The sequence below is a fragment of the Oreochromis niloticus genome, linkage group LG3 (genome assembly GCF_001858045.2).
Source record: "Oreochromis niloticus isolate F11D_XX linkage group LG3, O_niloticus_UMD_NMBU, whole genome shotgun sequence".
NCBI lineage: Eukaryota > Metazoa > Chordata > Actinopteri > Cichliformes > Cichlidae > Oreochromis > Oreochromis niloticus.
The window spans coordinates 55,634,811-55,648,104 of NC_031967.2; the positions used below are offsets into that span (position 1 = coordinate 55,634,811).

The 13,294-nt window shown below is 37.3% G+C and overlaps 1 protein-coding gene across 2 annotated transcripts; it reads left to right on the forward strand.

Annotated features, from left to right (window-relative positions):
• Nucleotides 1–2,523: 2,523 nt before the first annotated feature.
• LOC112844047 (low affinity immunoglobulin gamma Fc region receptor II-like) lies at nt 2,524–13,294 on the forward strand. Of its 2 annotated transcripts, none has more exons than XM_025903471.1 (8): nt 2,524–2,827; nt 2,907–3,152; nt 3,239–3,421; nt 3,569–3,649; nt 7,036–7,134; nt 8,025–8,123; nt 11,854–11,943; nt 13,066–13,294. In XM_025903471.1, the coding sequence occupies exons 1-8, from the start codon at nt 2,539–2,541 to the stop codon at nt 13,125–13,127; spliced, it is 1,149 nt and encodes a 382-aa protein (XP_025759256.1). In that variant the 5' UTR covers nt 2,524–2,538; the 3' UTR covers nt 13,128–13,294. The 2 variants fall into 2 exon arrangements, with proteins under 2 accessions (XP_025759256.1, XP_025759257.1); XM_025903472.1 differs by having other exon boundaries at nt 3,572–3,649.

Genomic DNA, 13,294 nt, shown 5'->3' on the forward strand with positions numbered 1-13,294 from the left:
ATGCTGCACTCCACTCTCATGACTGCCCAGCACAGAGTCCTGACGTCCACTCATTAGAACACCTTTGGGAGGAATTAGACCAGAGACTACAAACATTAGTGTCTAACCTTACAAATGGAAAATGAAGAAAAATTCCTATAAACACGCTCCTAAACCTTGTGGAAAGAGTTCCCGGAAGAGATGAAACTGTAATAGCTGTAAATCATACTAAACCCTATGAATTATGAATGGAATTTCACTCTCAAGTTCACGTGTGTGAGCGCACACAAAACAATACTTCTGGCAATATAGTGTAGCTTTGTGTGACAGTACAGAATGCAAAGCCTATTTGCACTCACCTGTATTCATAAGGTGGCATCCAATGTCACCAGTGGATAGGAGTTGTGGCTTGGTAGTGTCTGGCACACAAATGGCAGATGCAAAGTAACTCTGTTATATTGCAGGACATGGTATCAAAAAGAGAAGCTGACAATAACACAAGACTGCTTCTTGTGTAGTGTTTCAACACAGTAAACATCAGTATGCATCTGAGTGAATACTGTGTTCATAGAGATAATAAATTGAGCAAAAGAAATCGTTCAAAAACATTGGACATGCTAGGGATGTCATGCTTAATATTGATGTGTGGCTCAAAAAACCCATGTCAGGTGACCACGGGTAACTGAGGTTTTGGTGCATGTTGAGTCATGGCTTGCTCACTGGTTTGGTTGCCAGAGTACTGAAAAATATTTATGATGCCGCAAACTCCCAGAAAGTTTAAGAGTCATGGTGAATGGAGTCGTTCTTATATTGCGCTTTTCTGGTCTTCTTGAGCAGTCAAAAGCTTTATCAAAATGTCTCATGCGCGCGCACACACACACACACACACACACAAATTACAAGCACTTTTTCTAGGTCCAAGTGCTTTCTGTCTCACATTTGCACACATTCAAACGCCAGTGACAATGTGTGACAATAGCAAAAGTGGCCATTGGGTGTCGCTGTTCAGGTGGTTTTAAAACCTTGACTGACCAATAGAATAAGAATGTTTGGTCTGGGAAACAGAGGCACTCTCCCATTCTTTGTTAAGTAAATGACAGAGCAATCATTATTTATTCCCATCTGGAAGACCTGATAGGGGAAAAAATTAGTGAAGGACAGAGAGAGAGAGAGCATAAGAGAGAGAGGAAGCAAACACAGGGGAGGGCCTACATATAGTTAGGGGAAGGGGGCAGGCTTTAGTTGGTGTCATTTAAAAATAAGAAAAAGAAATCTAATTACCGAGAAGAGAAATAAAGAACACAACCATGCTAGGTAAGTAAAAAAAGAATATATATATATATATACATCTTTGTACTCTGATTGTATGCTTTGGTTGGTAACTGAGGGCTGGGTTTGAGATGATGACAGAGGGTAGAGTTTAAACTTTGATTTAGAAGTTGTGGCTTTATTATGTGCATCCCATGTCACAAGCATAGCAAAGGAAGAAGGTGTAAAATGAACATTAATGGCATCAAATATGAGCTAAAACCTTACACAAACAGTGGAGCATGAACGATAATTATAGAGAAGAATTTGAATTTGAGTGTTAGAGAGCATGCACACGTGTGTGGGTGGGTGGGGAATAGTTATGATTATTAGTTAATTGTTGTAATTCTGTTGATCTACTGGATGGTTGGCCATGTTGTTTCATAACTAAGAACTGAAGCCAAACCTGAAAATCTTCAAATTACGTTTAGTTTTCGATTCAGTTTCAGTGACACCAGTGACTATGATCGTGTTCAACAAAAGGCACAGGGTCCTAAAATGTCCTAAAATTGCTTGAAATTTGAAAATTTCGATCGTGGATTTTTGTATGCTGATGTTTTAAGATTCAAAGCAAAAATAACTTCAAGACATGAATGATCTAAAAATGTTTGTGCATTATTCTTAAATCAACCAAATGCATTTACAGTTATGGCTCTAATTTGACAAATAAATCTTTTTGACAAATAAACGTGGGATTTCTCCCACGGATAACACTACGTCCAGATGAACAGAATCAATTTTTTGGGATTGAAAAATAAACGTTTTAATGATTATTGTTTGTTTTTAAATTTTGCCTCAACATGTTCCAGACTTTGACATTAATTTGATGGGTTTAGGAAAAGTATTGCATTAGCTTTTTAGGAATAACAGCAATATTTATAGACAGTCCCTCATTTTCAGAGGTTTTAAAATGACTGGTCAGTTCCTGTGTTATTCTATTATAAATTAAGCAGATAAGGAGTAGTGGAGGTGGAATCTTCTGGTGCCACCTTCATTACTTCTTGATGCATGCTCAATAAGGTAAGTGAATCCCCCAAAGTTGATTCTGCTCACCTGGACGTAGCGTTTTCAAAAAACAAAAAAACAAAAACAAAAACAAACAAACAAACAAACAAAGAACCTCTGCTACATCCAGATGAACAGAATCAACTTTTGGGCACCTTCATTACTCCCTCAGTTCACCAGTATTTCTCCATTGCTCTCTCTTTTGCTTTCTTGGTATCATGGTATTATTTGCTTTATCAACAAGTAATGAGGATTTTAACACCCACAGCTCGTCTGACTGTGAGTCCCAGCAGCTCTCAGTTCTTTAAAGGAGACTTTGTGTCTCTGAGCTGTGAGGAGGACGACAGCTCTGCTGGATGGACTCTGAGGAGAAACACAAGCAAACAACAGAGGACTCAGAGGTGTGGAGATGGGTGGGGAAGATGGTCTGGTTCTTCCTGTAGCATCAGTAACACATATCAAGTGGACAGTGGAGTTTACTGGTGTGAGTCCAGAGAGGGTCCCATCAGTAACATGGTTAACCTGACAGTCACTGGTAAGCTGAGTGTGTGGAGTTAGTGTTGATGAAGCTGTGTGTAAATGGATGAAATGCTGTAGTTTGTCTCTGTGTTGAGGTGGATCAGTGATCCTGCAGAGTCCTGTCCTCCCTGTGATGGAGGGAGATCACGTCACTCTGCTCTGTAAAAACAAGACTGGTCCCTCCAACCTCACAGCTGCTTTCTATAAAGATGGCTCCCTCATCAGGAAGCAGCCTACAGGTCACATGACCATCCAGCATGTTTCCAGGTCTGATGAAGGCCTCTACAAGTGTGACATCAGCGGTCATGGAGAGTCTCCATCCAGCTGGATCACTGTCACAGGTGACACACTCACCTGTCTGTGTTTCTGCAGGTTCCAACATTCACAATGTGACGAGAACTTAATGACTGTGTTTGCTTTATTTTAGACAAACACACCACCACACCTCCACCTACATCCACACCTCCTGGTTCTACCTCTGTCACTCTTCCTGCATCACTTTCTCCTGCTGTTGTCTGCGTTTTGTCAGTTTTTGGATCAGTCTGTGTTATGGTCATGCTGGTTTTACTAATTCTACTGGTGAGGCGATTTGTTCACAGAAAGCCTGAAGGTGAGCAGATTTCATATACACACACACACACACATATATATATATACATATATATGTGTGTGTGTGTGTGTGTGTGTGTGTGTGTGTGTGTGTAGTTTTGTTTATTTACATGTTTTTTATTTTGTTTCATGTCATCGTAACTTGAAGAAGATGACATCAGAGATGATATCAGATACAGTGAAATCAAAATCTCAAATCCTCATCAACAGCCAATGAGGCGGCGTAAAGGTAGTGTGTGACTGTGTCTGTGTGTGTATATTCTAACAACATTCAAAAGAAGGAGAAAACTTGTTTTGATGGTTAATGTAAAGTGGCTAAAGTATAATCTTATGTTGCATTTTTCAAGGGAAATATCTAAATAAGTGCTTCAGAGCAAAAATACTAAAACACTGAAACAGTAAATTAACCACGAGCACTTTTAAAAAGATGAGTTTTAAACTGCCATTTAAAAGAGACCACAGACTTCAGGCTTAGAGCGAGAGCACTACAGAATTGGGGGTTCTTGGTTTATTCTGGTATATTTTGTTCATAGGGAATAGTGATGTGTCGGTCGCAAACGAAACGATTCTTAGAGTCAGCTCTTTGAAGTGAACAAAGGAGTTTTGCTTTTTTTTCTTTCTCTCTCCCTCTCTCTCACTTGTTTTTTTTTTTTTTTTTTTTTTTTGCTTCACTCCGCACGTGAGTCTTGTGTTTGCGCTGAGTAGAGGGCGGAGAGGCGGTAGTTACACTCCCAGTAGCACAGGAACAGAGCAGGTAGGAGAGAGAGAAAGAGAGCCAGGGACAACAACGTCACATTAGAAAGGTATAGTAATCATCCACAACTATTTTCAGTTGCAGATGATAAATGTGCATCATCTGCAACTGAGAATGTGCATCTTCTTTTTGTTTTCATTTTTTAATTTATATTTAATTGTGTTGTGGTTTGCAGTGTTTTGTGTTTATTCACTTTAAATTAGATGATAAAGGATTCAGAAAGTTTACTCATGCAGTGAATCCTATATATGCAATTCCAAGCAGGAAAGCACTCTCCCAAAAAATCATCCCAGGCCTTTATGACAGAGACGATGCATCTTCTTTTTGTTTTGCATATTTTTATTTATATTTTATTGTGTTCTGGTTTGAAGTGTTTTTTCACTTTAAATTTGTTTAAAAGAAAAAAGCTAGAAAATTTAAATAGTTAAAAGTTGAAATGTAAATAGTTGGTTTGTATTTTATATTTTATTTTTTACATTTTACATGCAGTGACCGGTTAGAGCGGGCACACTGCAACCACATAAGCTAGTGCAACATTTTTTTATTTTTTTTTTGCACATGAAACCGGAGGAGTTGTATTTAGATTTTATGCCATCAGCTTGTCCGAAGTCACGGTTTCTGTCCACATAGGAAAGATTTCGTAAAAAGTATTTGCAGGAACAAAAACATAATATTCCAGAAACACGCTTTGCTGATCTGATCAGCTGTTTGTAAGACTTACTAATTGGAATAGGCATCAGCACGAACTATCGCATGTCCATTATCTGCCCGAAACCTGAAGCGACGTAATTTATGGTTAAATGTAGTTTTTTACCTTCAGGGCCGTATATGTTATACTGGTGTTTTTAAAAGTCATTTTTGACTTGATGGTTTTCTGTGTTGTTTCTGGGATGCTTAGAACTCAAATTACACTGCCGGAACACACATGTTTTGTTTAGGTTTTTTTGCAAATTTGCATTATATATTTTTTTTTTTCGGTTTTCCTGCAACATATAGAAAAATGGTGTATCTCAAAAATACGAAGCAGGGACTATGAAGACACTAAAAAAATTTCTAGTGGTGGGAAACTATGTTGTCCAACTTTTTTGTATTTACAGTTTTGAGGGATAAATCTCTGAAATTTCTCTAACTAGAAATATATATTTAAAAAGAAATAATAATAGTGAAAGGTAGGGAATTTCTGAAAAAAAAATATGCATAGTTATAAAATATAAAATATGGTAAATGGCCTGTATTTGTATAGCGCTTTTACTAGTCCCAAAGCGCTTTACACATTCAGTCATCCACCCATTCACACACACATTCACACACTGGTGATGGCAAGCTACATTGTAGCCACAGCCACCCTGGGGCGCACTGACAGAGGCGCACCAGGGAATATAGATTTTTTATTAGTGTTGTGCTTATTTTTTATGTAAACTTGTCATATTTTACAAAAAAAAAAACTGTATGTGATGGAGGGAAATGGAGATCAAACATATAATTTACTAAAAATATCCCATGGAGCTGAATTTTTATTTATTTATTTGTTGTTGTTGTTTTTTTCAGACCTGTGTAATTAAAAGACTCTCTCTCTCTTTGCTCTCTATAGATTACATAGGAAGAAAGATTTTGTGTGGTGGTAAAATCCTAGGTTACCCTGATCTTAAAAACACATTAAAAACCTTTAGCCTTGGCAAATGTTGAAGACTAGTTTCTGAAAGTCTTATTAGTGAATGTCTTTCATTTCTGTGACATATGCCTCTAGGTTTAATGTCTTTGATTGAGGGGACACAACAAAGCTCCTCTCTGTAGATGTTATCTTCATCAATAAACACAGTGGTGGTTTCTTAGAACTTGAACCCCAAATATTGTGTAATAAGAGGACAAAACTCCACCAAGGCACATCCCTCTCCAGGCACTATTCACTTGGGAATAGTATTATATTGTGTTTATGTATTTATTTTATTTTATTTGTTGTTTTTAAACATACTATAAGACATTTTTAGTGCAGTAAAAATCAGACAAGGGTAGCATGAACGAAAAAAAAAAAGCATCTATTAATAGAAAAATTGGATTATTCAGTGTGTTCAGATAGACAGCTGTCCTCGTTTTTTAGGAATGTAACATTTCTGGACCCAAACCTTCATTTTACTGCTACTTGGTGACTTTTTTCCCTGATGGCTGTGTATTTGCCATCAGTGACATCAACAGTAGCTCATTCTGCAGCATTCTTTTTCTTTGAGATGCATTTAAAGAATTGAGACATACTTCAAGATGACAAACTGATTGTTTTTCAGGTCACAGACAGGAAGGCAGAGATAAGGAGACAGGATCTGAGATTACAAAACCAGATCAACACATTGTGTAATAGCAGAGGCCTACTACTAGAGGTGTAACATCATAAAGTGTTCTGGTTATTGTAGGGACCACACTTGTTTTGATGGTTGTGGACCATAGATTGCAAAAACTGCACCCTTCCACACACATAATTATTAATTAACTATAATTAATATCTAATGGTTTAATTTCACATTAGCATGCAAATAATAATTCACATTATTTATCTTAGATTAGATTTTTTTAAGTGATGAATCCAAAACTTAGTCAGTCGATAAATGTTCACACTGCTCACCTGCTGAACTGTTCACACGGTTGTTTTTTACATGCTGGACTGCCTGTTTTTCAGCCTGTGGTTAGTCTGTTAACATAACACAGCAGCTATGTGGTTGTCCAGTTTCCTGTTTCTAATGAAACACTTCAACTGCTCAGGTTTCGCTGCAGTTTTTTGGTTTTGCATCATATTTAAAATATTAAAAGTAGTATAAAAATGAGCATACTGTCTGCAGTGATGTCCTCCATGTGTGTGTTTTATTGTGCAGAGACTGATCCAGCTGCAGTCTACTCAGCAGTGAGAACTGAAGACGTCAGTTATGGACAAATCACCATCAAAGAGAAGCAAAGAAAGTCAAAGAAAATAGGTACAGTTCAATTCAATTCAATTTTATTTATATAGCGCCAAATCACAACAAAAGTCGCCTCAAGGCGCTTTATATTGAGTACAGCTACTCTTCTTTGTCTTCATCATGGAGAAGAATGCGAGGAAGAGTCCAGCAGGTGTTGAGACTCCTGTCTGGATCAGTCTGACACTGTTTACTAATTACTCTTAAGCTAAGCATCTTTATTTAAACAGGGCTGAAGTCATGAAATAATTAACAGGGAAATACATTAAAGTGCGAGGTCATCACAGTTTTTCCACCCCCAGAAACAAGTGATGCTGACACTCATCCCTTATGAGTTTCACAAAGCTATGTGCACACATGCTTCAGCTTCATGTAACTTGTGGTTACTGTACACACATGCACAAGTGTGATTTCCACTCTCATCTATAGAACAGAAAGCTCCAGCAACACTTGAAGCACAGACACCAAATGTATTGTCTATTCAGACTTGTAAGGCCATCCCCTTATACTTTTTAATCTCTTCTGTGCGTCATGAAAGATGCATGATGTGAAGTTATGGCAGAAGCATAGAAAATCACTATTTGCAACAAAAGTTATAAAACCTGTAAATATCTGCAAAGAAGAAGCGCAGCACAGTTTTTGTAGTTAGCAGAAATTTTGCAGTTAGTGTGACGTACACACATGCCGTGATTTTAGCATGTTTTCATTAAAACAGCGCTGTGATCAGTCGTCTGCTTTAAATATAGCCTTTAGTATAACTTCTGTTTTCTTCTTTCTTGACAGTGTTATTCCTATTTACAGAAAAAAAAGTAAATAATCTAAATAGTTTTTTGTGTCGTTTCTAATGTAATGATAAATACCACTATGACTACTGCATTGATGTCTTCTTTGTGTGTTTTATTGTGCAGAGTGTGATCCAGCTGGAGTCTACTCATCAGTGCGAACTGGAGACGTCAGTTATGGACAAATCACCATCAAAGACAAGAAAAACAGATCAAGGAACAGAGGTACAGCTGCTCTTCTTTGTCTCCATCATGGTTCAGAACAAGTGTTTAAGATAAGATAAGATAAGATAAGATAAGATAACCTTTATTAGTCCCACACGTGGGAAATTTGTTTGTCACAGCAGGAAGTGGACAGTGCAAAAGTTATGAAGCAAAAATTAGAATAAAATAAAATAAGAATAAATACTGTACACAACTGTACAGGATAGAATAAAATAAAATACTATATACAGTAGAATAAAATAGAATAAGAATAAATACAGTACACAACTGTACAGGATAGAATAAAATAAAATACTATATTCAGTAGAATAAATAGAATAAAATATACAATAAGATAAAAATAGAATACAAATGCTATATACAACTGAGTAAAAAAAATACAACGATGCCAGAAAAGATTATTGCACATTAGTATTATTGCACATTTGTGGATGTGTGTGTTTGATCAGTTAAAGTCTTTGTTGTGGAGTCTGACAGCAGTGGGGAGGAAAGACCTGCGAAATCTCTCCGTCCCACACCGTGGGTGCCGCAGCCACTGAAGGAGCTGCTCAGTGCTGTCACAGTCTCCTGCATGGGGTGGGAGATGTTGTCCAACAGGGATGACAGCTTAGCCGCCATTCTCCTGTCACTCACCACCTCCACTGGGTCCAGAGGGCATCCTAGAACAGAGCTGGCCCTGCGGATCAGCCTATTCAGTCTCTTCCTGTTTTTGTCCTTCATAAGGACGATATTTGTTGTAAATATTGAGATGCTATTTGATTATCTGTAGTGGATCCTCTGAGCTGTTACTAACATGTTGCAGCCTGTGTTGGAGGATGGTGAGAGGTCAAACAAGAAATCCTTCTTTATACATACAGGACAGACATCATGAATTTCTTTTAGGGACACTAGAGGAGATTCCGCCGAAGTGAACACAGTCAGGGATTTTTTGTTGGGATAAATGAGCTGCAGGCTGTATGAGTACCTCAGAAACACCTCTGCTCATATGCATCCAGGCTTGTGTGATACATCCTTGCAACCATTCATGGGGTTTGATAATTGACTCAGACCATCCATCTGTTTTAAAAGTTGAAGGTTTTGAGAGCTTATTGCAGGGCAAACACAGGAATACAAACACAGATTCTCATGTATGACCAAGTTAAAATCAAGATCTAATTTAACATGCATGTCAGAGGCCACGTGGCAAAGCTAAGTAACGGTTCCCTCTAAGCTGAGTGCGTGACCAATCGCACACTGCTGACACAACCAGCAAAATTAAAATAAATACATGTGTTTACTTTCATTTCAATTCAGGCTGGAGGGTTTTTGTGCGCAGTGCAGATTTTCTGTGTGGAGACTGTGTCAGCAGTGTGTGATTGCTCACGCGCTCAGCTTAGAGGGAACACTTAACATGTAAGAACTGTTATGAATTGTCCATATCATCATATTTAAGCAACCCTGCTTTAAAAATGACATTATTAAGTCCTGACACTAAATCAAACGGTGTCTTAGATGAAATGTTTAAAAGAACATAATTTCTCACACAAATGCTATCAATTATATTTATCATGTATGTGTTATTGTATAAAAAAGCATTAAATATATTTGATGGCTCTTAGGTGATTCACAATAACAGATAACTTGAACCTGAATTGTAGCTCCATCAGAATCAGAATCAGAAAGACTTGAAAGATACAACAGAGCAGCATGACGTTGAAGATAAGCACAGGGCATAAACAGGCAATAAGAGTGATGTATTCTGATAAAGTTAGAAGTTATTCTTTTTTTTAGCAGAGCATCACAAAAAAGGTTGGTCTATATGTCTGAGAGTAAACTTAAGCATTATACTATACACTATTACAGTTACAATCTTCATAAAAGAAACATTTTGCATTAACACCTGAATTTTAAACATCTATATTTACATATTTATAGCCTCCTCTCTCTGAAATGCTTTTTGAGCCGTGAACTCAGTTAAAGTGTTTCATCAAAAACAGGAAACTGGATGACCACAGAGCTGCAGCAGAGTTTTGTTTAAAAAGTTTTAAAGTTTGATTTCTCATCATAGTCCCGATGACAGTGTGTATATGTAGTGATGAAGTATTGGTCTATACGGTACTCTCTGGTAAAATGAAACAGGAAAGATGACCACAGGGCCTCTGAAACCTGCTGACAGTTTCTAAGAAATCTGATCATGATGCTTACTGGGAAATAACTTCTTTTGACACACATCCTGTATACTGACAGCACTTTATATGTTTCACTTCCAGCACTCATGTCCTGTTAGACACTGTTCCTCATTAAGCATTGACATTATATACCTTTTTAATTTTTGTAACCTGGGGCATACAGATGCACCCAGGTTGAAGACATGAGTCGCACTAGTTTTTATAGAGATTTATTTTGTTTTCTTCTGGCTCACCTGAAGCACCAGTATAAACAGTGACAGGCCTGTGGTAACGTCATCGTTAGTGCATGCAACAACTAATATGGTGACTATAAAGTAGAGTTAATAGATTATTGATCCTTATGCACACGGGTGGAGCCACGAGACGACCACAGCCAACAAATTCTAAAGTCTGAAGATAAACTGATAGAACTGGAGTAAGATGCATTCACTTTTTTCCAGCAGAACTTTTTTAAAAGAAGAATTTCTTGCCAACTGTTGTTTTCACGTGGACACATTTTAATCACATTCAAAGTGACATCACAATGACGTGAATGTTTCTAGCTCTAGGTTTGAGTCTTGGGTCAACTTTCAGCCTGGACATTAAGCTTAGCACCAGGACTTTTTCATAATTAGAAATCCGAGGGCTAAAGTTTGGTCTGTTTTTATTCTTCATCTGGTCATATGATGGTCATTTGCGCCCATCAGGGAATCGCAACTTGAGCTTTCACTGACAAATATTTATCTGTCATCAGGCTGTGGGTCAGTATCAGCAGAGGTTTAGAGTGAAACCATTGTGAGACATTACCTGTGATGAGGCACATGATCAATAGTGGGTCAGTGGGAATACTCCCACTAGTGATTAAATACTTGGGACTCTCCACAATTTGGCTTTAGAACTGAAGAAGAAGAGAGGTCAAGAAATGTGATGAAGTCAGTCACTTTCTTTCCGAGCTCCTATACAGACACAGAGAACCACAGAGATGGGTTTTTTGAGCTGTAAGAATTTGGACTGTATTAACTGGGAACTGAAGGAGCTTGGAATGGGCTAATTGTGTATTTTATAATTTTAATACGTGTTTTTAAGATAACATGGAACAAAACAGAATTACAATCTTAAAAAAAAAAATTAAGGGCCTGAAGGATCAAAACACCTAAATGAGATACAAAATAAGAAATTATTTTCTTGTAATACATTAAAGTGGTCTTGAACTTGAGTTCTCCAGGATCCCTAAAGAGTTCCCAACATTCCCAGTCCTTCTAGTTTCCATTTTCAGAGGTAAATTTCTAGTTTTGTTATTTTGTTAAACCACTTAACAATCATTAAAGTACAAAAAAAATCACCTAACTTAAGAAATGAACCAGTGTTGTGTTTACACATAAAAGAAACCAAAGCAAAACTATTTTTTTTCTATTCGTCTGTATATGTGCACCAAAAAGCATACATACATGCACACATAAACACACAGCTTATATATAATTGCAGACAAGAAAAAGAAGGAAGACCAACATTCTTAAATGCCCAATGAAATTTATTATGTAGTCATCTATATATATCCATAAATTTATTTTGGTTCATTTCAGCCAGTGGACGGAAATCTGGAGGTGATGACATCACATACAGTGACCTCAAAATATTACATCACCACCTGCAGCCAACCAACCGGAGCAGAGGTATTGTTTTGTGTGCTATGTGTCTGTCAGAATAAGGAAGGTCTAGTCAATAAAAAATATCAATAAAAACTAAAGTTAAAGTGATCTCTCTGCTTTCAGCTCAGACAACCTTCTCATGTATTTGCATCCATCCTTTACATTAATGCCATCTTATGCAATTGCTTGTTGTTGGAAGCAAGTTTGCCTCCCATAGAGACTGTAGCATGTCCATTTCACAGGCGTGCCCACTGTTTACAATTTACTGTTAACAATGGCTGGAGCTAAGATGTCAGCTGCTTTTACTGATTGTTTGCACGTTGTGGATAAGCCTCTAGTCTTTGATAGAAGATTATCATTCTAGACAAGCTTCCACTGGATCTACTTTCACTTCTCCTGAGATCAGCTACAGGTTTTGCTTTGTGTGGAAACACAGCTAGGATCAGCAAATAGGAGAGGAGTTTCTATGTTTATCACTTTAACGGATTTTTTTTTTTTGAAAAATTGAAGGGGAACATTAATATCTAGAATGATCATTTTTAGGGGAAGGAACTTAAATATTTAAGGAAACATTTCCCTTCTACACTAAAAGTGACATTGTATGGTTGTTACATTTACAAGAGACAAACATGTAATTTGAACAAAATAACTTTTATGTTTCTATGGTGAACATAATTAAATCATGTAGGATCTGCTTTCAACAACTTAAAACTAGTTAAATTTATTCATGTATAGCAAGAGTGCTTAGTTGCCTGGATTTGCGATATCACAATATCACATGCAATTTGAAACACAGAAGACAGAACAGCAAGACAGCCACACACACCACATGTATGCTATCTCTATTTATTGTGGCTTAACCTGTGAAGGACAAAAAAGTAAAGAAAATTTGATATCAATCAGCTTTCCTACTTTTTTTTAGTTTGGATTGACAGTTTGATGGTGCAGTGTTTATCACTGTTGCCTCAAAGCAAGAAGTTGCTAAGTTCAAATCCATCATCAGGCAAGGCCATTTCTGTGTGGAGTTTGTGTCTCCATGGGTACATGCAAGTTAGTGGGATTAGGTTAATGATTCTAAGTTGCCCATATCTGTGAGTTTAAAAGACATATTCATATTGTTTGAACTGTGTGTTCTTGTGTTTTCAGAGCTTCCATCAAATCCAAATGTTGTCTACTCCTCACTGAAGAAATCTGCTAGTCCAACCTAATAACCAGCTGCTGGTCCACACAGGCCCTCAGACCAGAGGGCTGTCAGTATAAAACAGATGTGTATGTATTTTGTTTCATCTCTTCATTGAATGCACTCACAAAACTGCAGACAGACAAAGAAAACTGAATGGGTGATGAGACATTTTTGTAAAGAAGCTCAAAAATT